The sequence below is a fragment of the Salvelinus alpinus genome, chromosome 3 (assembly GCF_045679555.1).
Source record: "Salvelinus alpinus chromosome 3, SLU_Salpinus.1, whole genome shotgun sequence".
Taxonomy (NCBI): domain Eukaryota; kingdom Metazoa; phylum Chordata; class Actinopteri; order Salmoniformes; family Salmonidae; genus Salvelinus; species Salvelinus alpinus.
In genome coordinates, this window is record NC_092088.1 from 54262126 (window position 1) to 54286252 (window position 24127).

The 24127-nt window shown below is 42.8% G+C and overlaps 1 protein-coding gene across 4 annotated transcripts in view; it reads right to left on the minus strand.

Moving 5' to 3' along the window:
* Positions 1–24127, minus strand: part of LOC139570963 (regulator of G-protein signaling 7) — a 118454-nt gene that overhangs the window by 63413 nt on the left and 30914 nt on the right. The window contains exons 3-4 of one of the 4 annotated variants that reach the window (XM_071393339.1): positions 19200–19329; positions 18953–19087 (exon numbers count right to left, since the gene is read on the minus strand). The exons of the other annotated variants lie outside the window; for them this stretch is intronic. Of the exons in view, the coding sequence (XP_071249440.1) occupies positions 18953–19015 (63 nt within the window). The 5' untranslated portion in view covers positions 19016–19087; positions 19200–19329. The remainder of the gene's footprint in view (positions 1–18952; positions 19088–19199; positions 19330–24127) is intronic. 4 annotated transcript variants of the gene reach the window in all.

The window sequence follows — 24127 nt, forward strand, 5'->3', positions numbered from 1 at the left end:
GATCCTGGGGCAAGGCCTATCTCTCTCGCTGTGTTTCTTAGTGGGCGGACGGTGGGCGAAATGACTAAGCCAAGGTTGGTCGTGTGCTGGAACAAATTCTACTGAGAGCATATATCGCTGCCCACCTACTGTGGTTTGATCACTCAAACACACGGCTGAAAATAAAAAAAATAAAGTAAAAATAAAAGCTGCATATTTTTGGGATCCAGGCAACATTTTCTGCAGTGACTAATTAAGCGGGCTGATTTGCACTGTTGAAGAATCAGCCACAGGAGATAATGATGATTAAGAAATCCGAGAAAAGAAAAATACCTACCGTGACCATGTTTATTTGAAAACTCTGTTTATTAAGTTTTACACACACAGACAAGACAAAGCAATATAAATAATATACTCAACTAGAAAAAAATACAAATAATACATTAAAAAAAAAATAGCTTTAAAGATACCATACTTTAGACAAGTTAAACACACCAGGCAGAAGGCTACAAAGGTTAAAGGGCAATCTATAGTATAGGGACAGAGCAAACACCTCACCATTGTTCCTGTAAACAGTCAAGGGATGGGGTGGAGAAATGCAACCACTCACAGACAGTCAAGGCCACAGACCAACCATCCACTGGACCAAAAATGAAAAGTTTACAATGCTTTGAAATAAAAAATAAAATTATTATTATTCATGTAGGCGTGAACAAAATTTAAAAAAAAAAAAACAAGCTCACACCTTAGTCTCTGCCCCGGCAAGATGAACAAGGCATCCGCAGGTCACAATCAATAAGCACATCAACCTTAATGCCCCCCCCCCCCCAGAAAAAACACAGAGAAATGCTCATCCAACCCCTAAGTAAGTCACAGGGGGGTCAAATACAGACTTATTTTGGTTTTAATAGGAATGCCATCAGAGGATGGACTGTTTAAAGTAACACCGGAATGGAGCCCAAGCCTCATTAAACAGTTTGGGGTTCCCACGTGAATTTAATTAAATTTTTTCTAGTTTCAGAGAGCACAACACATCTCTCACCCAATATGTATAAGATGGGGGAGCTGCCATCTTCCAGTTCTGTAGTATTAGCCGTCTAGCTAAAAGAGTTGTATAAGCAACAGTGTCCGACTGGATTCTTGACAGGGGGGTACCTATGGGCAGTACACCAAAAAGGGCTGTAAGGGGAGACGGATCTATAACAGTGTCATATATATCAGAGAAACATTTAAATATTAATTCCCAGAAACCTGACAGTTTATGACAGCCCCAGAACATATGCAACAGTGTGGCTGGTTCAATTTTACATCTGACACAGGTAGGATCAAAATCAGAGAATATTCTTCCAAGTCTGGCCCCAGACCAGTGGATACGGTGAACCACCTTGAATTGAATGAGGCTGTGTCTAGTGCTAAAAGAGGACGAATGCACCCTGCGCAGCACAGATTCCCAGGTGTCTTCCCCAAGTTCCTCCCCCAAATCCTTTTCCCATCGAGTCTTTAAAGGCACCAAAGAAGGGTTCTGTAAGTCATGAATGATTGCATATACATCTGAAATTGTGCCCCTAGGAAGCTTGTTCAGCTCCAAGATGCTCTCTATAGCTGTATTCGCAGGCCTATGGGGAAATTCAGGTGTGTTAGCTCTGACAAAGTTCCTAGTCTGGAGATAGCGGAAAAAGTGGGATTGGGGGAGGTTGAACCTTTCCTGTAGCTGAGCAAAAGAGGCAAATGTATCATCAAAGAATAATTGGGCTAGTGAGGAGAGGCCTAGTGAGTGCCAGATGCCAAAAGCCCCATCATTCAAAGATGGAGGAAATAAAATGTTCTGATTGATTGGGCCTGATAGAAAAAAGCCTCGGAGGCCAAAGGCTAAACGGAACTGATTCCAAATTTTAAGAGACTGCTTTACAATTGGGTTGACACACCTTTTGCCTAGGGACACTGAGAGAGACGAGCACAACACAGAAGAAAGTGCAGCAGGTTTACACGATTCAGACTCCATCTGGACCCAGAGTGGTCTGGGGCCAGTAGGATCAGTCTGCAGCCAGTACAGAAGGGCTCTGAAATTTGCAGCCCAATAGTATGTCTGAAAATTTGGTAGAGCTAAACCCCCCAATGACTTAGGCTTCTGTAAATGTTTTTTACCAATCCGTAGTACCTTGCCATCCCAAATGAAATGCATGAATGTTTGATCCAGTGAAATAAAAAAAGATTTTGGAATAAAAATGGGTAAACATTGAAATAAATATAGAAATTTGGGCAACACACTCATTTTAATGACATTAATCCTTCCGATAAGAGAAAGAGGTAGCGACTTCCAAAAAGTAAAAGATTGTTTCAAACTGTCTGCTAGAGCAACCAAGTTTTCCTGAAACAGATTTTAATATTTCCTTGTCACTTTAACTCCCAAGTAGGTGAATTGATCCCGGACAATCCTAAACTGAGAACTTGTAAAAGAGCACTTTAAAGCAGCCTTGTTTACAGGAAAAAGCTCACTCTTGCCTAGATTCAGCTTGTACCCTGAGATTGATCCAAACCTTTTAAGAACAGATAAGGTGCGTGGCAATGAGGTATCAGGGTTAGAGATAAACAAAAGGAGGTCATCCGCATATAGCGAGACTTTCTGCTCTGAGCCCGTCCTGATTATTCCTTGAATGGCATCATTAGAGCGTAGTGCAATGGCGAGAGGTTCGATTGCCAAAGCAAACAACAAGGGGGAGAGTGGACAGCCCTGTCTGGATCCGCGGTGCAAGGGAAAATAGTCAGAGGACAAGTTGTTAGTCCGTACCGAAGCCATGGGGGAAAAATAAAGAATCTTTATCCACGCAATGAATTTGGGACCAAAGCCAAATCTATAAAGGGTAGCTGTTAGGTAATCCCACTCAACGCGGTCAAACGCTTTTTCTGCATCAAGTGAGACCACTACCTCTGGGTCCTCCGACGCTGGGGAGTACAGTATATTCATAAGGCGCCTAATATTGAAAAACAAATGCCTATTTCTCACAAAGCCAGTCTGGTCAGAGTGTATTACTTGGTGCAGCGAGCCTTCCATACGGATGGCTAAAAGCTTGGCTAGAATTTTGTAATCACAGTTTAAAAGCGAGATTGGGCGATAGGATCCACATTCCAGGGGGTCTTTGTTTTTCTTTAATAGTAATGAAATTGAAGCCTGATAAAGAGTAGGCGGTAGCTTTGAGGTATCAAGGCACTTTGCAGATAGTCGAGACAAGAATGGGCAGAGCAGACCAGAAAACGTCCTGTAAAATTCGGTTGGAAAACCATCCGGACCCGGTGATTTACCACTTTTCATTGCGGACACTGCTGTTGCAATCTCCTCAGGTGTAAATTCTTCTTCTAGACAGTCATGGGTGTCTGTATCAATTGAAGGCATATTCAGGCCATTAAAGAAGGAATCAATCAGCAAAGGGTCTTGAGGGGATTCAGAGGTGTATAGCGCAGAGTAAAATTGTTTGAATTGATCATTGATCTCTTTATGTATAACTGTGGTGGCACCAGACGGGGTCCTTATTTGTGGGATTAAACGTGAGGCCTCAGATTTACGGATCTGATGTGCAAGGAGTTTACTGGCCTTGTCGCCTTGTTCATACACTCTGTACCGAGCTCGCAAGAGTAACTGTTCAGCTTGCCTGGTAGAAAGCTCATCAAATTCAGATTGGAGTAGTTGGCGCTCTTTATGCAGATCAGAGGAAGGAACCGTAGCATACTTCTCATCCAATGTGGCTATGGATTCGCTCAGGTCCCGAAGTCGCTGAGAGCGAACTCTGTTTTGGTTGGCTGTATAAGAGATAATTTGGCCACGTAGGTATGCTTTGAGAGACTCCCATATGGTAGAGCAGGACATACCTGGTGTTGAATTAGTTTCTAGGAATAAGGTGATTTCAGAAGAAATGAAATTGACAAACTCCTTATCTGAGAGTAAAATGGGGTTGAGACGCCATTGATAACACATAGGAGGTCGCTGGGGAAACTCTAGTTCAAGCACTAATGGTGAATGGTCAGAAATAACAATACTCTTGTAAGTACACTGCCGAAGGTTACGCAGAAGTTTTTTGTCCAAAAAGAAGTAATCAATCCGGGAGTATGTTTGATGGACATGAGAATAAAAGGAATACTGTCTATCTGTAGGATGTAGGAAACGCCAGGCCTCAAACATGGCATATTTCTGAAGAAAGGCTTGAATAAGTAGGGCACATTTAGATGGGCCTGTAGTTGTTCGTGAGGACTTGTCAAGAACTGGGGACATTTTGCAGTTGAAATCCCCCCCCTAAAACCAACAAATGAGAATCTAAATTGGGTATAGCAGACAAAAAGGAAGAAATGAAACTTGTGTCATCCCAATTGGGAGCATAAACACTAGCCAAAACAAGAGGGGTAGAAAACAGTTTACCGGTTACTATGACGTATCGTCCCTTAGGATCAGCGATAACCTCAGAAGCTACAAAGGGAGTAGCTTTATCAACCAAAATGGCAGCCCCTCTTGATTTACTATGAAAGTTAGAGTGGAACACTTGACCAACCCAGTCCCTACGCATCCTAAAGTGCTCACCAGTCCTCAAGTGAGTCTCTTGTAGAAATGCAATATTTGCATTCAAACCCTTTAAGTGTGTCAACACCCTCTTACGCTTCACTGGGTTATTAACCCCTTTGATGTTCCACGAAATGTACTTGATCGCATTGTTTTGGCCCCTCTGGGCATTCCCGTTATACAACCCTGTCATTAGAGCATAGAATGGAAAAGCAATGAGCACCCAAAAACCCCAGAATAACTTGTCTCAGAGTAATAATGTACGGTGGTAGATGTTTGGAAAAAGTACAGAAAAAAAAACGAAAAAGACAGAATGACAACATTAGAACTGAACAATTCAACCCCTCCCCCCACCCCCTCCCCCCATCCCAGACAATACCTCCCCAAACGAGGTACAAGCCTAAATAGAACATGTTCTCTTCGCACAGTATGTCTGTGAGAGTGCGGTCTTAAACCTAAACCCACAGTCCCGCTCTTTAAAGTCGCGTTTTGTTAGTGGATCAAACAGCAAAAAAAGATAATCATTTTTTAAATAAAAATAAATAAAAGTGAATCCCTTGTGCAAACGAAATTACAAAAGCACCACTTGTAGATGTATATAATTATATTCCCAGTCTTATAACAGGCATTTGAGAGAGAAAATAAATAAAATAAATAAAATGTATAAAGGCTCTCAGCCGAAGACCTAATTTGAAGTAAGGAAATCGTAGTAAGACAATCAAAAATAATAATAATAATAATTATTATAATAGTTGTCTAGTTGAATGCTGAGACAGCTTACAACCAAGACCAAAAAACTACGTGTGCTCAACGTTGAACGCTTGCTGGACATAAATGACGCTCAGAACTTTTAAAATTTAAGTGAGGACCCCAAAAAACGTGTCGCCTCGGGAAGCATTTACTGTTTACTGGGTCAATGCAAACGGATGCAGTAAACAAATAGCCAAGAATATTTTGAGTCACTGAGACACTATGTAAACAAACTGAATAGGTGAGCAAGACAGCCTAGAAACACAGGAGTAAAGTAAAACCTCAATACAATGAAATTAAAATGACTGAATGCTTGTAAGGCAAGCACACTAGATGATCAAAACATTTGATCACATCAAATAAGCCTGAATGGGTTCGCCAACTCCCCAACTATACAAAATTAGCATGTTGTAGCTAAACATAATTGTACCACAGGTGGGTTACTTACTATCCACAGTTCGCAAGCAACAGTTGCTGAACTATGAGCAAGTTCAAGACTTCTTGATGTGACGTTGAATGTGAGAGAGAGCCTCATCCGGAGATTCAAATGTGTAGTCTTTACCATCATCAGATAGCCATAAACGGGCCGGGAATCGCAGTCCGTACTTCACACCTGGATGGTCCCGAAGTAGTCGCTTGGCCTGCCCGAAAGCTGCGCGCTGCCTGGAAACAGTGGGGGAGTAGTCCTGGTAGATGGAGAAGCTCTGTCCTTGAAAGCTCAGAGTGGTATTGCGGGCTCGTCGGAGAATCTCCATCTTCTCATGGAAAAAGTGCACTCGAAGAATTATGTCACGGGGCCTCTCCCCATCCCGGGGCTTTGGGCGCAGCGACCGGTGGGCACGATCAATCAGGGGCTTTTCATCTAAGGCAAGAACATCCTTCAGCAGCCCAGAAACGAAATCCGTGGCGCGAGGCATTTCCGCTGACTCTGGGACTGATACAAGTCTCAGGTTATTGCTGCGAGAGAATCCCTCTAAACTTACACAGCTCTCCTTCACCTTTTTCAAATCCGCAGCGAGGCGTTTCACGTCAGCCTCCAGGGATGTAGTTAAGTCGGAGACATTTGTAGCGGAGGTCTCCAGTGCTGCAATCGTTGTAGTGTGCGACGCCATTGTTGTTTTGAGTGATGTGATTGCTGGCACCGTCTCGTTCCGCAGGATGGTTAGATCTGCTTTTAAAGTATCAGAAACCTCCTTTATTCGGGCCTCAATCGTATTAACCACCTCCGTTTTCATTTCAACTATCTCAGAGCGTAGTAGTTTGATGGCCTCGAGAATGTTCATTTCAGCGCCGCCAGGCCAAGCCGCCCCCCCGGGTAAAGTGTCAGTCCCCGGGCCGTCAGGCTCAGGAGAGGGCGGTGATGAGAGTGTGTCTTGTAGGCCGGGTTTTCTCAAAGTCATGCTTTTAGCCTTATGTTTCGTCGACATGCTGACATTTGGAAGTAAAGTAGTCTTGGTTTTTACGGGAAGGGATCACCAAAATAATATATGAAAATAAATACGGTTCTGCTGCAAAATTCACATAAACTTTAAAAATACCACGGGAGCAAACGGAAAACACGTCAGTCGCACATGGCGTCCCTGGCCTATTTACAAAACAAATATAAACCCTGGCCTGTCCTGTAAATGTATTTTATATTATTGCTGCTACTGTACGTGTTCATCTACAATGTATTCTATCAATCAATTCATCAAAAGTCATTTTATAATGATGTAGCAGCATGGGGCATTAGCTATGTACAGTGCATTCGGATAGTATTCAGACCCATTTACTTTTTCCACATTTTGTTAAGTTACAGTATATTAACTTTCAAAGTTTACCTGTAAACTACCAGCATTTTGGTAACTTTCAAGGATTTCATGGCATTTTATCTCCAGCAAATCTCACGGGGATCGGGACATGGTCGGGTGCAATATATCCCTGGCGTCCGACTCATTGAAGAAGAACTCCTCGTCCAATCTGAGGTGAGTAATTTCTGATGTCAGTTCTGATCTCCAGAAACTCTTTTCAGTCATAAGAGACGGTAGCAGCAACATTATGTACAAAACAAGTTACGAACAACGCGAAAAAACAAACAAAATAGCATGATTGGTTGAGAGCCAATAAGACGGCAGCCCTACCCTCCGGCGCCAGGAGTCTGTAATTATCTATGGCCCTCTGTGTGGCCTTATCACCTGGAAAGGAAAAAAATCATCAAATATAATTTATTTAAAAAAATGAATGACAAAGCTGTAAAACATTATCCTAAATATAAACCATCAATTTAGTGAATATCATTGGTGTTTAATATGAGGGTTTCAGCATGGATTATCCTTTGTATATTTGTTTACATACTTGTATTTATTTTCCTATGTCAATATGTCTTTGTTGTAAATGTTTTGGCACCAAACTGGTGGCAGTAGTGAAGGTTAACAGTTGGAAGAGTTAAAGCGTTAATTGAAAAGAATGGCATTGTTGATTAGATGCCTTTTTCATTAATAAGCATATTTTCTCTTGAACCATATGGTCTATCCAATAGAAACTCATGGACAATATGGACACAGATATAAAAAATGAAAACGATATATGAATTTAAAAAAATTAGTTATTCAAGTATAAATTACTAAAATTACCATAGATTGCCCTAGATTACCTGTTTATTATCAAAATTACAGAAAATTATATTAACTTGGTAAATACTGGTAGTTTTGGGGGAGGGGGGGTGGGGGTCATCAAACCCAGTTTAAAGATTCAGAGATGGTTGCATTTTAACAGTTGCTGATCATTTGAAATAAGGAAATGTAACACAGCAGTGGGTTTTAATGAATACCCAGCTAGCAGTGAGGAATCGGCCCAGAAGCGGCCCTCTTCTGGGGGGGCCGGAACTGATTGAATCGGTCCGGAATCGGGTGTCGAACTCAGCCTGAAATCAAAATGAATGACTGCCCAGAATCGGCTCAAGTACATCGGGCAGTTTCCATCTACCGGAATTCAGCCGACTTTGCCGGCATCTTACCAGAATCCCCCCAGAAGCAGCCTGATGTAAATTTAATAAATACAAATTATACCCATCCACAAAAAAACATTTTGTGTCGGAGGAAACTCCATACGCCTAGCCCGCCACAGGAGTCGCTACAGCACGATGGCACAAGGACATCCCGGCCGGCCAAACCCTCCCCTAACTTGGACGATGCTGGGCCAATTGTGGGTCGCCTCGTGGGTCTCCCGGTCGCGGCCGGCACGGGTCTCAAACCAGCATCTGTAGCAACGCAGTTTGCACTGCGATGCAGTGTCTTAGACCGCTGCGCCTTAGGTTCTAGCCACAAAGTTTTTAATGCTTATCAATTGCCTTGCACAAAGTATCAAAATACTAAAATACTACACAGAACTCTTAAATAATTTTATTTAAATGTTGATTGTATTTTTTGATCACAGAAACAATGAGGAAAATATGGAAAAATAAATAAATAATGAAATGTTAATTATATAAAGCAGCCCATGTAATCATCTGCCAGAGTGTAGCCCCAATCGACCCGAACCCCAAGTAATACATTTGGGCCAGATAACTCATACCGGAATCGGCCCAAGCTCAATCCCCGCATCCTAGTCATAAGTAATACTGCCGAAGACGGCCCAGACTCAGGCCACATGATGTCGGCCGAGTCTGACTCTCAGCCGAGTGTCCCGACTCTCAGCCGAGTGTCCCGACTCTCAGCTGGAATCGGCCCAGATCCACTGTGCTAGCTGAGTATGGCTTCACCCAAATTGGGGCAAGTGCGTAACTACAGTCTAAATAGTCTGGGTATAGATGTGAAGAGTCTTATCTGTGAACACCAGCCATGTTTACTGAGACAAAACAGACAAAGAGGAGAAGGAGAAGGAGGGAAGTAGTAGAGGAAAACAGAGATGCATTGGGATTGGAGGGAGAGGGGGGATGGCTTCTATTTTTAGATCCTAATAACATGAGGGAGGGAGAGAGGGAGAGGGAGAGGGAGAGGGAGAGGGAGAGAGGAGAGAGAGAGAGAGAGAGAGAGAGAGAGAGAGAGAGAGAGAGAGAGCATCTCTAGCCCAGCCAAGCACCTCCTTGACACGTGCAACAGACGCTCGGGAATGCGCTGTCTCCCGAATACCAATGAGTTGGAAGCAGCTGGATCCCGATTGGCATTCCAGGCCACATCCCTGTCTCTGGAGAGAGAGACGGGACTGAGAGTCAGATTGGACAGACACACAGCCACTAATGTTATACTGACAGGAAAAATAATGCAGAAACTGTGAAGCAACTGTATAGAGATCATAAGCTTTTTGATACATACTATTGATACATCTACACTGAGGATACAAAACATTAAGAACACCTGCTCATTCCATGACATAGACTAACCAGGTGAATCCAGTTGATGTCACTTGTTAAATCCACTTCAATCAAACTGTAGGTATGAATCACGCTTCACCATCTGGCAGTCCGACGGATTAATCTGAGTTTGGTAGATACCAGGAGAACGCTACCTGACCCAATATATAGTGCCAACTGTAAAGTTTGGTGGAGGAGGAATAATGGTCTGGGGCTGTTTTCATGGTTCGGGCTAGGCCCCTTTGTTCCAGTGAAGGGAAATCTTAACGCTACAGCATACAATGACATTCTAGACGATTCTGTGCTTCCGACTTTGTGGCAACAGTTTGGGGAAGGCCGTTTCCTGTTTCAGCATGACAATGCCCCCATGCACAATCCGAGGTCCATACAGAAATGGTTTGTCGAGATTGGTGTGGAAGAACTTGACTGGCCTGCACAGAGCCCTGACCTCAACACCATCAAACATCTTTGGAATGAATTGGAACACCGTCTACAAGCCAGGCCTAATCGCCTAACATCAGTGCCCGACCTCACTAATGCTCTTGAGGCAGAATGGAAGCAAGTCCCCGCAGCAATGTTCCAACTTCTAGTGAAAAGCCTTCCCAGAAGAGTGGAGGCTGTTATAGCAGCAAAGGGGGGACCAACTCCATATTAATGCCGATGGACCCCAGTTAGTTGTTGAAATTGGCGTTGGGTAATGGGAATCCTAATAAATCAAATCAATTTCAATCAAAATGTCCATGATTGTGGAATGAGATGTTCGAACGAGCAGGTATTCACATACTTTTGGTCATGTAGTTTACGTATTCATATATATACAGCTCTGTGAAAAATGTAGAGACAACTGCAAAATTATCAGTTTCTCTGGTTTTACTATTTCTAGGTATGTGTTTGGGGAAAATTAACATTTTTGTTTTATTCTTTAAACTACTGACAACATTTCTCCCAAATTCCAAATAAAAATATTGTCATTTAGAGCATTTATTTGCAGAAAATGGCAACTTGTTAAAATAACAAAAAAGATGCAGTATTGTCAGACCTCAAATAATGCAAAGAAAATGCATTCAAAATGAACACACACACACACAAACCCTGACACATTGCTCACTCCCTCAGTTAGCCAGGGATCTGTCGGACATCCTGTTGAAGTGTTGGAGATAATAGTGTTTGACTGAGTGCTGGTAGTCATGGGAATGCTATCCATCAGTAACCCCAGTGGAGCGTGGAGCAGAGTGAAAAAGCACAACTTTCCCAGACACTAGTGTAGTCCACTGGAATGTCACTTTCCAATCAGTAGATAACCAAGACAAGGAGGCTGAAACACTATGTGAAACAAATAATGACAAGACATGTCACATGGAAGAATGACTTGCATTTTCCTGTGGTGGTTCCATTTTGTGAAATCTTGAAAACATCCTATAGCATTTCTGCAACTGTTTAACCATCCTGAATGGATCCCCTGTCATTAACTTCAGGAGAATTTCCAGGGATTTATACAGAGTTGCACACTGCCATCTACTTTAACTAGGGAGGCTGTAATTAATTGCACCATGTTAACTGAATGAAAAGACAAATTATTTTGATTCCAATTATAATGGTTCATTTTTAACAGAGTTGTTCATTAATTTAATCACATTGCAAGTATGATTGCATCTTCAAACTTATTCAGGAATTTACTTGCATGATTTGAGTATACAGTGGGGAGAACAAGTATTTGAAACACTGCTGATTTTGCAGGTTTTCCTACTTACAAAGCATGTAGAGGTCTGTAATTTTTTAGCATAGGTACACTTCAACTGTGAGAGACGGAATCTAAAACAAAAATCCATAAAATCCCATTGTATGATTTTTAAGTAATTAATTTGCATTTTATTGCATGACATAAGTATTTGATCACCTACCAACCAGTAAGAATTCCGGCTCTCACAGACCTGTAAGTTTTTCTTTAAGAAGCCCTCCTGTTCTCCACTCATTACCTGTATTAACTGCACCTGTTTGAACTCGTTACCTGTATAAAAGACACCTGTCCACACACTCAATCAAACAGACTCCAACCTCTCCACAATGGCCAAGACCAGAGAGCTGTGTAAGGACATCAGGGATAAAATTGTAGACCTGCACAAGGCTGGGATGGGCTACAGGACAATAGGCAAGCAGCTTGGTGAGAAGGCAACAACTGTTGGCGCAATTATTAGAAAATGGAAGAAGTTCAAGATGACGGTCAATCACCCTCGGTCTGGGGCTCCATGCAAGATCTCACCTCGTGGGGCATCAATGATCATGAGGAAGGTGAGGGATCAGCCCAGAACTACACGGCAGGACCTGGTCAATGACCTGAAGAGAGCTGGGACCACAGTCTCAAAGAAAACCATTAGTAACACACTACGCCGTCATGGATTAAAATCCTGCAGCGCACGCAAGGTCCCCCTGCTCAAGCCAGCGCATGTCCAGGCCCGTCTGAAGTTTGCCAATGACCATCTGGATGATCCAGAGGAGGAATGGGAGAAGGTCATGTGGTCTGATGAGACAAAAATAGAGCCTTTTGGTCTAAACTCCACTCGCCGTGTTTGGAGGAAGAAGAAGGATGAGTACAACCCCAAGAACACCATCCCAACCGTGAAGCATGGGGGTTGAAACATCATTCTTTGGGGATGCTTTTCTGCAAAGGGGACAGGACGACTGCACCGTATTGAGGGGAGGATGGATGGGGCCATGTATCGCGAGATCTTGGCCAACAACCTCCTTCCCTCAGTAAAAGCATTGAAGATGGGTCGTGGCTGGGTCTTCCAGCATGACAACGACCCGAAACACACAGCCAGGGCAACTAAGGAGTGGCTCCGTAAGAAGCATCTCAAGGTCCTGGAGTGGCCTAGCCAGTCTCCAGACCTGAACCCAATAGAACATCTTTGGAGGGAGCTGAAAGTCCGTATTGCCCAGCGACAGCCCCGAAACCTGAAGGATCTGGAGAAGGTCTGTATGGAGGAGTGGGCCAAAATCCCTGCTGCAGTGTGTGCAAACCTGGTCAAGAACTACAGGAAATGTATGATCTCTGTAATTGCAAACAAAGGTTTCTGTACCAAATATTAAGTTCTGCTTTTCTGATGTATCAAATACTTATGTCATGCAATAAAATGCAAATTCATTACTTAAAAATCATACAATGTGATTTTCTGGATTTTTGTTTTAGATTCCGTCTCTCACAGTTGAAGTGTACCTATGCTAAAAATTACAGACCTCTACATGCTTTGTAAGTAGGAAAACCTGCAAAATCGTCAGTGTGTCAAATACTTGTTCTCCCCACTGTATATTGTAGACTGGAGACTGAAAATCCCTACATAAATGAAAGTTTATCAAAGTAGTTTGCTTTTGTAGTAATAATATGTCATCATTATCAATATCAAAACCATGGTATATATACGGACACGAAACACAAATAATATTACAGGAAGACATTCTATGGGTGAACAGAGACAAAGCAGAGAGCTTGGATGGAGAATATGTAGTTGAGGTGAGCTAGGGCTGCCAAACTGAACTAATGGCATGAAGCTGTGAGCTGGGTTGCAAGTGCTGTGACCGCTGGCAATGAATAATGTGACTTTCCATATTGAGGTCTCAAATATTTTACAGCATTCAACACTGCACTGGAATTTGTATGGTGAATAAGTATACTGGACAAAAACATAAACTCAACATGCAACAATTTCAAAGATTTTACTGAGTTACAGTTCATCGGTCAATCAGGAAATCAGTCACATGACTGGGCATACCGATATGCATCTGTTGGTCACAGATACCTTTAAAAAAATCAGCCTCACAATGGGCCTCAGGATCTCGTCACGGTATTTCTGTGCATTAAAATTGGCATCAATAAAATGCATTTGTGTTTGTTGTCCGTAGCTTATGCCTGCCCTTATCATAACCCCACCGCCATCATGGGGCACTCTGTTCACAAAGTTGACATCAGCAAACCCGCTCGACCACAGGACGCCATACACGAAGGTCTGTGGTTGTGAGACTGGTAGGGTGCACTGCCAAATTCTCTAAAACAACTTTGGAGGTGGCTTTTTGGTAGAGAAATTAAGATAAAAATCTCTCGCATCAGCTCTGGTGGACATTCCTGCAGTCTGCATGCCAATTGCATGCTTCCTCAAAACTTGAGACATCTGTGGCATTGTGATGTGTGACAAAACTGCACATTTTAGAGTGGCCTTGTATTGTCCCCAGCACAAGGTGCACCTGTGTAAGGATCATGCTGTTTAATCAGCTTCTTGATATGCCACACCTGTCAGGTGGATGGATTATCTTGGCAAAGGAGAAATGCTCACTAACATGGATGTAAAAAAATTTGTGCACAAAATTTGAGAGAAATAATATTTTTGGAAAATTTCTGGGATCTTTAATTTCAGCTCATGATCCATGGGACCAACACTTTACATGTTGCATTCATATTTTGGTTCAGTGTAATATAATTGTCATAGGCATGATGCAATACAGTATTTATTCAAATTTGACTGTTAGTTATTCCATTTGGTTGGAGGACTGACATGTTAAAAAAAGACATCATAGAACAGAAGTAAGACCCTCGAATAACAGTTTTGATGAAACTGCAACAAAAAAGGTCGTTTAGTGTTCCTACCAAAAAAGGCTGTTACTCATGAGCGAATCAACATTTCATATAGGCGGAAAAATAATTGTGCTACGCAACACCTAAATACAATCTCTCTCTTTCTCTGGACTTACACTGGGGTAAGAGAGAGAGGGGGTAGAAAGAATGAAAGAAAGGAGAGCAAGAGGGAGAGAGAGAGTGAGGGGGGAGAAGAGGTGGTACCAGAAAGAGGTGCATGAGTGAAAGTGAAAGAAATAAAAGGTAAGAGATGGAGAGAAAGAAAATCAAGTCATGGTACCAATATTAGCATTTGTCATGAATCATGTTCAAACCACATCTATAAGTGACTATGTTATTCACAAATCAATTTTAGATTTTTTCACCTTTATTTAACTAGGTAGGCAAGTTGAGAACAAGTTCTCATTTACAATTGCGACCTGGCCAAGATAAAGCAAAGCAGTTCGACACATACAACAACACAGAGTTACACATGGAGTAAAACAAACATACAGTTAATGATACAGTAGAAAAATAAGTCTATATACAATGTGAGATACTTTTGGATGATTTGGACATGATGCACAAAAAATGCTTATGTTGGTACCATGACTCGAATAGGATTTGTGCCCCAAATGCTCAAATGATAGCATTTAAAAACAGTGCCAGTCATACGGTGTCCATAGACTGCTTACAGGGTAAGGAAACCAATGTGTCATTTTGTAATTTGAGTGAACTATCCCTTTAAGCCAATCCGTGAGCTTTTCTCCCTCTGTGCAGTTGTTAAGAGCTGACCATCTACAAGCTCATTAAAGATGGAATCCGCAGTAGGGGAAGCAGTGCCACTGTCTGCCTCATGGCATTGTTATTGTTTTGTTGACAAAGCAGAAGCAGAGCGGAGATGGGGAGCACTGCACTGTAAGAAAAAAGCTGTACATATTCTGCTGTTCCATCGCACTTGCAATGCTGTCTCACGTATAAATAAAAACAATTGTGGTTTGCAGTAACTTCTTTGTTGTAGTAATATTGCAAACGGACATGGCAGTTTCACCATTAAAAAGGAACTGCACCTGCTGATTTGACTTTTTTTTGGCTTGCTCCTCGAGAAATGCTGGCGGCCATGACAGAAGCCAAATGTGAGTTGGCTCGGGGGTGTGGTTTGATGTGGGTGTTTCTTGGGTGTGTTCTTGCCACCACCGACACACACTCATCTGTCAGAATATTGCCCACTGCTGTTTCCCCCCACTCAATCACAACAAACAAACCTCCTGCAGGTTGAGTTCAATAACTACAGGCAGATGTACAGTGAGATGCCGGAGGAAGCTTTGAATAGGTCAGTAGCCTACAGAGTCATATGATTACTGAATTACTGAATTTATGTATTCTAAACCAAGTGTTTTGATAACTTTCAAATGTAGCAACAAATCCATATAGAATAAACAAACCTTTACATAATAACGTAGAAACAGTTTCTGCTAATATAACAATGTGCACCTTTCACCTTTCATTCTCATTCCCAGCCGATACAGATACTGTGCCTATCTGCATTTTGTCTATTGCTAATGGTTCTACCTTGTGGTCATACCTTCAGAGTGGTCATACCTTCCTGTGTGGTGTCCCGTTAAATACCTTCTATTCTCACTTCAAGGCTAGCAACACTGAGCCATGCATGAGAGCACCAGCCCGACGGACGACTGTGTGATCACGCTCTCCATAGCTGATGTGGGTAAGAACTTGTTCTCAACTGGCCTACCTGGTTAAATAAAGGTGAAATAAAAAAATTAAAAAACATTCACAAGGCCGCAGGCCCAGACAAATTACCAGGACGCGTACTCAGAGCATGCATTGACCAGGTGGCAAGTATCTTCACTGACATTTTCAACCTCCCTTGACCCAGTCTGTAATACCAAAAATGTTCAAGCAGACCAGCATAGTCCCTGTGCCCAAGAATGCCAAGGTAACTTGTCTAAATGACTATCGCCCCATAGCACTCACATCTGTAGCCATGAAATGCTTTGAAAGGCTGTCAATGGCTCACATCAACACCATCATCCCAGACACCCTGGACCCACTCCAATTCGCATACCGCCACAACAGATCCACAGATGACACAATCTCTATTGCACTCCACACTGCCATTTCCTACCTGGACAAAAAGAACACCTACGTGAGAATTCTGTTCATTGACTACAGCTCAGCATTCAACACCATAGTGCCCTCCAAGCTCATCACTAAGCTAAGGACCCTGAGATTAAACATCTCCCTTTGCAACTGGATCCTGGACTTCCTGACGGGCTACCCCTGGTGGTGAGGGTGGTGCATGCTTAGTCCCTTCCTGTACTCCCTGTTCACCCACAACTGCATGGCGGCACGACGCCAACTCCATCATTAAGTTTGCCCACAACACGACGGTGGTATGCCTGATCACCACTGACGATGAGACAGCCTCCCGGGAGAAGGTTGGAGACCTGGCAGTGTGGTGCCAGGAAAACAACCTCTCCCTCAACGTCAGCAAGACAAAGGAGCTGATCGTGGACTACAGGAAATGGGCCGATCACGCCCCCACCCACATCAGCGGGGCTGTAGTGGAGCAAGTCGAGTGTCCACATCACTAAGAAATTATCATAGTCTACACACACCAACACAGTCTATAAGAGGGCACGACAACACTTCTTCCCCCTCAGGAGAAGAGCCGAGCTCCCTGCCATCCAGGACCTCTATACCAGGCAATGTCCAGAGGAAGGCCCTACAAATGTTCAAAGACTGCAGCCACCCAAGTTATAGACTGTTATCTCTGCTACCGCACGAAAAGCAGTACCGATGCACCACATCTAGAACGAACAGGACCCTGAACAGATTCTATCTCCAAGCTATAAGTCATATTTTCATGTGCTCCTTCTCTGGTTCAGGCTGTTGAAGAGCTCCAGACTGTTTTTCAGTCACTGCAGGCCTCCCTTTATAGTCTCAAAATGGTCTTGAATGTACAAAAAAACTAAAATCATGACCTTTATCAGAGCTAGAACTCTGTCAGAGAACGTTAGCATTTTCACATCTGGTGGCTTATCCATGGAAAAAGTGTCATCCTACAAATACCTAGGTATTTGGTTGGATGACAAGTTGTCCTTTAAAGTTCATGTGGATAATCTTGTGACAAAGCTTAAATTGAAATTGGGTTTTATTTTCGTAATAAGGCTTTCTTCCCGCTTATGGCTTGAAAGAAGCTTGTTCAGGCTACTTTTCTCTCTGTAATTGATTATGGTGACTTGTTGTATATATATGCAACCTCCTCTGTCTTAAAGAGACTGGACTCTGTTCATCATGCATCCTTGCGCTTTATTACAAATGCCAAGTCACTCCCCCACCATTGCACATTGTACTAAATGGTAGGTTGGACCTCACTTTATATGCACAGAAAGATACATTTGTATGTGTTCATCTACAAAGCCCGTTTGTGTAAACTCCCTCTTTACCTCTGTAGTCTGGTCTCCTTCACCACCAGCAGTTACCATACCCGGTCTGCTAGGAGGTTGCTACTTAAAGTCCCCAGGACATTCACAGTATTAGGCAAGACTGCCTTCTCTTCTTGTGCACCAGACGCATGGAATAGTATACAATACATGCTTCATCTGGATATGATAGTGCCACTGAATTAATAACAAATATTGATGGGAGACTCTGTTACAGAGGAGCGTAAATGCTTTTTAAGGCTGGATCATGTTGTTGTATTGTATTGTTGTATGTTTTAATTATGTAATGTATTGATTGTTGCTGCCTTCTTGGCCTGGTCTCCCTTGAAAAAGAGACTCTGGGTCTCAATGGGCTTTTTACCTGGTTAAATAAAGGTTAAGTAAATAAGACTGCTAAATAGTTAAATAGGTAACCAATAGCTACCCAGACTATCTGCATTGACACTTTTTGCACTAACTCTTTTGGCTCATCACATTTGCTGTTGTTACTGTTACTATTATGTTGCCTATTCACTTTATCCCTACCTGTATGTACATATCTACCTCAATTACCTCATACCCCTGCACATCGACTCGGTACTGGTATAGCCAAGTTATCGTTACTCATTGTGTATTTATTCTATTATAATTTGTCTATTTTTCTGTTATTTCTAGTTTCTTATCTCTGCATTGTTGGGAAGGGCCTGTAAGTAAGCATTTCACTGTTAGTCTACACCTGTTGTTTACAAAGCATGTGACAAATACCATTTGATTTAATTTGTATACAACAGGAGTTCCCTGATCCGGGTGTAGAATGGACAGGGTTCTCCCTCCCCATATTGACTGAAACCATTCAATTCAATAATTGAAAAAAGACAATACAAGTAAAAATTGTGTCTAGTAAAATTTTAATGCCGAGTGCCAGGTCTCTTTCCATTTACATACATCAGTATCAAGCCCGTCTGTCAGTCTGGACTTCATCACATCATCAAGTCTCTATGTGCTGGTTCCATACATGTTTCTGTGAACACATACACTCACTGTTCTATTACCAATGGCAGTTAGTATAGGTCATATCTGACACACAAACAGGTACTATGTTGAAGTTTGAACAGGTCAGATAAAACCGATCTGTCTCCCCATCAAACAACCGAGGATGGCGTCTGGCAAAAGCATCTACAGCCCTATCCATCTGTAAAAATAGGCAGAGTTGAGGCAGAGTTCATCAGTGACACAAGGAATGGAAAAGGTGTTGCAAATACTGGACATTTCTGATGTACTGTATTATTAGTAATCACCTTCAGTCCCACATTGGGGATGTGTTGAGTGCAAGGCCTTTCTCCATTCAGAGACATCAGCATCAAGCCTGTCTGTCGGTCAGGACTCCATCACATCATCTTGCAAGTATCCAAGTGCTGGCTCCATTGACGCATCTGTGAACACATACACAGTCAATGTTGTAATACCAATGGCAATTAGGATAGGTGATATCTGACTAATGAACATATACTATCTTGATGTTTGAACAGGTCAGACTAAACCTACCTAATTCTGGTCTCCCCATCGACGACCGTTGGTGAGTAGGCAAGAGGTGAGGATGGTGGTAAGGTCTTTGCCAGCACCCCATTGATGGGCATGGCAGCGTAGATCATCTTCTGTGCCCTCATCAAAGATACTGGTCGGTCACACACAAACACACACACAGAGTACTGATTACATTATCAATGGTGGCTATGATTAGCATGGTGGAACCAACCTGATCGCTGCATTCACTTTTTTATTTCACTTCTCTGTGCTGCTGTGCTGTTTGTTGCTACTTTGTTGATACTTGGCTACCTGCCAACTTTATGGTTTTTACTTTCTATAACTGTCTCCATATGGTGAGGATAGCCATGCTACAAGCCCAGCTTCAGATGCAATCATTAGGCAACGGTAATTTAAGTGTAAGAAAGTATGAAACAGAGTCTGTGCCGCCAGTAAATACAGATAGCAGTATAAATCCCCTCGCACAGTCCCCACAGCCAGACAATTTTCTCAAGGCTTCTGGAAGGAAATGCTGTCGGCATGCTCAACCGGTGTCGCTCATTCAGCCGTCAGAAACTTTCCACCAGTTCTCCCCATTAAGCAATGAGTCGGAGTCAGAGGCCGAGCCTTCTCTGGTCTCTCCTCCACCCATTACAGGGTCTGAGCCGCCCAAGCCTCCCACCATTAGCTCTGGCAAATTGAAAACCCCTAGTCATTGGTGACTCCATTACCCACAGTAATCATCCAGCAATCATACACTGTTTACCAAAGGGCAGGGCTACCGAAATAAAGGCTAATCTGAAGAGGGTGCTGGCTAAGGCTAAAACCGGCAGGTGTAGAGAGTATAGGGATATTGTTATTCCTCATGTGAGTGTTAAGGGTCGGTAGTCATTTAGGCAGGTTACCTTAGTGTTCTTGGGCACAGGGACTATGGTGGTCTGCTTGAAACATATTGATATTACATACTCAGACAGGTAGAGGTTGAAAATGTCAGTGAAGACACTTGCCAGTTGGTCAGCAAATGCTGGGAGTACATGTCCTGGTAATCTGTCTGGCCCTGCGGTCTTGTGAATGCTGACCTGTTTAAAGGTCTTACTCACACAGTCGTCCAGAACAGCTGATGCTCTCATGCATGGTTCAGTATTACTTGCCTCGAAGCAAACATAGAAATAATTTAGCTTGTCTGGTAAGCTCTTGTCACTGGGCAGCTCGCAGCTGTGCTTCCCTTTGTAGTCTGTAATAGTTTGCAAGCCCTGCCACGTCCGACGAATGTCGGAGTCTGTGTAGTACGATTCGATCTTAGTCCTGTATTGATGCTTTGCCTGTTTGATGGTTCGTTTGAGTGCATAGCGGGATTTCTTATAAGCTTCCGGGTTAGAGTCCCGCTCCTTGAAAGCGGCAGCTCTACCCTTTAGCTCAGTGCGGACGTTGACTGTAATCTATGGCTTATGGTTGGGGTATGTACATACAGTCACTGAGGGGACAACGTCATTGATGCACTTATTGATGAAGCCAGTGACTGATGTGGTGTACTCCTCAATGCCATCGGAAGAATCCCGGGAACATATTCCACTCTGTGCTAACAAAACAGCCCTGTACCTTGGCATCTGCTTCATCTGACCCCTTTTTTATTGACCGAGTCACTAGTGCTTCCTGCTTTAGTTTTTGCTTGTAAGCAGAATTCAGGATAGAATTATGGTCAGATTTGCTAAATGGAGGGCAAGGGAGAGCTTTGTTCGCGTCTCTGTGTGTGAAGTAAAGGTGGTCTAAAGTTTTTTTCCCTCTGGTTGCAAATTTAACATGCTGGTTGAAATTAGGTAAAACGGATTTAAGTTTCCCTGCAATAAAGTCCCCGGCCACTAGGAGAGCCACCTCTAGATGAGTGTTTTCCTGTTTGCTTATGGCCGTATACAGCTTATTGAGTGTGGCCTTAGTGCCAACATCAGTTTGTGGTGGTAAATAGACAGCTACGAAGAATATAGATGAAAACTCTCTTGGTAGATCTACAGCTTATGGTTCCTCTCTAGGTTTCTTCCTAGGTTCCTACCTTTCTAGGGAGATTTTCCTTGCCACCGTGCTTCTACATCTGCATTTCTTGCTGTTTGGGTTTTAGGCTGGGTTTCTGTATAGCACTTTGTGACATCGGCTGATGTAAAAAGGGCTTTATAAATACATTTGATTGATTATCATGAGATACTCTACCTCAGGCGAGCAAAACCTTGAGACTTTCTTAGATATCATGCACCAGCTGTTGTCTTACCAGAGGCTGCTGTTCTATCCTGCTGACACAGTGTATAACCCGCCAGCTAAATGTTATTCATGTCGTCGTTCAGCCACGACTTGTGAAACATAAGATATTACAGTTTTTAATGTCCCGTTTGTAGGATGTATTGTAGTTCGTCCACTTTATTATCCAGCGATTGTACGTTGGCCAATATAACTGATGGCAAAGGCAGATTAGCCACTCGTCGCCGGCTCCTTACCAGGCACCCCGATCTCCTTCCGCGATATTTCGGTCTCTTTCTCCTGCGAATTACGAGGATGAGGGCCTTGTTGGGTGTCTGGAATAAATCCCTCTTGTCCGACTCATTAAAGACAAATTCTCCGTCCAATTCAAGGTGAGTAATTGCTGTCCTGTTGTCCAGAAGCTCTTTTCGGTCATAAGAGACAGTAGTTGCAAACACTGTGAAAAAACAGTGATGAATTCAACAGTGATGAATTCATTAACTTCCCGAAAAAAAAGATAATGATCAATAGAAAGCAAATTACGGACTCTTTGAATCTGCGTATTTCTCCAAAGCTCAGTTGTCCTGAGTCTGCACAACACTGCCAGGACCTAGGATCAATGGAGACACTCAAGTTTATCATATTTCTCTTGACACATTCATGAAAATAGTCATGGCCTCTAAACCTTCAAGCTGCATACTGGACCCTATTCGTGATAGAGCCCGACAGGATGCTCTCAATTGTGTATCTGTAAAGGTTTGTGAGGGTTTTAGGTGCCAAGCCAAATTTCTTCAGCCTCCTGAGGTTGAAGAGGCGCTGTTGCGCCTTCTACACCACACTGTCTGTGTGGGTGGACCATTTCAGTTTGTCAGTGATATGTACGCCGAGGAACTTGAAGCTTTCCACCTTCTCCACTGAGGTCCCGTTGATGTGGTTAGGGGGGTGCTCACTCTGCTCTTTCCTGAAGTCCACGATCAGCTCCTTTGTTTTGTTGACATTGGGTGAGAGGTTATTTTCCTGGCACCATACTCCCAGGGCCCTCACCTTCTCCCTGTAGGCTGTCTCGTAATTTTTTGTAATCAGGCCTACAACTGTTGTGTCATCTGCAAACTTGATGATTGAGTTGGACGCCTGCGTGGCCACACAGTCATGGGTGAACAAGGAGTACAGGAGGGGGCTGAGCACGCATCCTTGTGGGGCCCCAGTGTTGAGGATCAGCGAAGTGGAGGTTGTGTCTTACCTTCACCACCTGGGGGCGGCCCGTCAGGAAGTCCAGGACCCAGTTGCACAGGGCGGGGTTCAGACGCAGGGGCTCGAGCTTAATGATGAGCATGGAGGGTACTATGGTGTTGAATGCTGAGCTATAGTCAATGAACAGCATTCTTACATATGTATTCCTCTTGTCCAGATGGGATAGAGCAGTGTGCAGTGAGATGGAGATTGCATCATCTGTGGATCTGTTGGGGCGGTAAGCAAATTGAAGTTGGCCTAGGGTTTCAGGTAAGGTAGAGGTGATATGATCCTTGACTAGTCTCTCAAAGCACTTCATGACGACAGAAGTGAGTGCTACGGGGTGATAGTCATTTGGTTCAGTTACCTTTGCTTTCTTGGGTAAAGGAACAATGGTCGACATCTTGAAGCATGTGGGGACAACAGACTGGGATAGGGAGAGATTAAATATGTCTATAAACACTTCAGCCAGCTGGTCTGCGCATGCTCTGAGGACGCAGCTAGGGATGCCATGAAATTTGTAGACCCACGCTATAGGCCATGCACAAATGACTATAGCAACAACCTACCAAGTTGAATGGTTTAATTATATGGCCAGACTTTCAGGGTATTATTTTATAATTTGTATGGTGTTAAATATTAGCGACTATCGGTAGCCACCGTCAGCTATACCCACATACATTTATAACTGTCACTTTAGTTTTCGTTTCCTTAAATGTTGCATCATTCCATTCTTTCCTCTGTCACGTTCGTGTGGTTATTCCTGAGGGCTGCAAGCAATAGTAGATCATATTAGGCTAACGTGTTACAAGTTGTGCAATCATTTGGGACATGTAGCCTATTTTAATCATTATGGAATGCAGACCATTTGTAGATGTTTAAACCTGGAGCCTAGCACATGGTCACTATTTATTTTATTTATTTTTATTTAACCTTTATTTAACCAGGAAGGGCTCATTGAGATTTAAAATCTCTTTTTCATGAGCGTCCTGGCCAAGATAGGCAGCACCAAGTCATTACAAAAATTACAGACAGACATGAAAAACTACAAGTAATCTAGTAAAAACCATTGAATTCACAAGAGTATAACAATATCAAAAACAGCAAATTAAAAACATTGACAGGTCAGGGAATCAGCCTCAAAATCCTTCATCAGTGATTTAAAAACACCAACCGGGACAAGTTCTTCCAGTTTAAAATTATTTTGTAAGGCGTTCCAAGACGATGGCGCAGAGTACATAAAAGACCTTTTACCAAATTCAGTTCGGATATTTGGAACAGTTAGCAGGATAAAGTCTAGCGAACGAAGAGAGTACCCACCACATTTCTGAACAATAAAAATGCCCAAATAAAAAGGTAGTAAACCCAAAATGGCTTTGTAAATAAAAGTATACCAGTGACTGAGCCTACGAGTGACTAGAGAAGGCCAGCCAACCCTGGTATATAAAGTGCAGTGGTGCGTAAGGGTTTTGCAGTTTAAAATAAATCTCAAA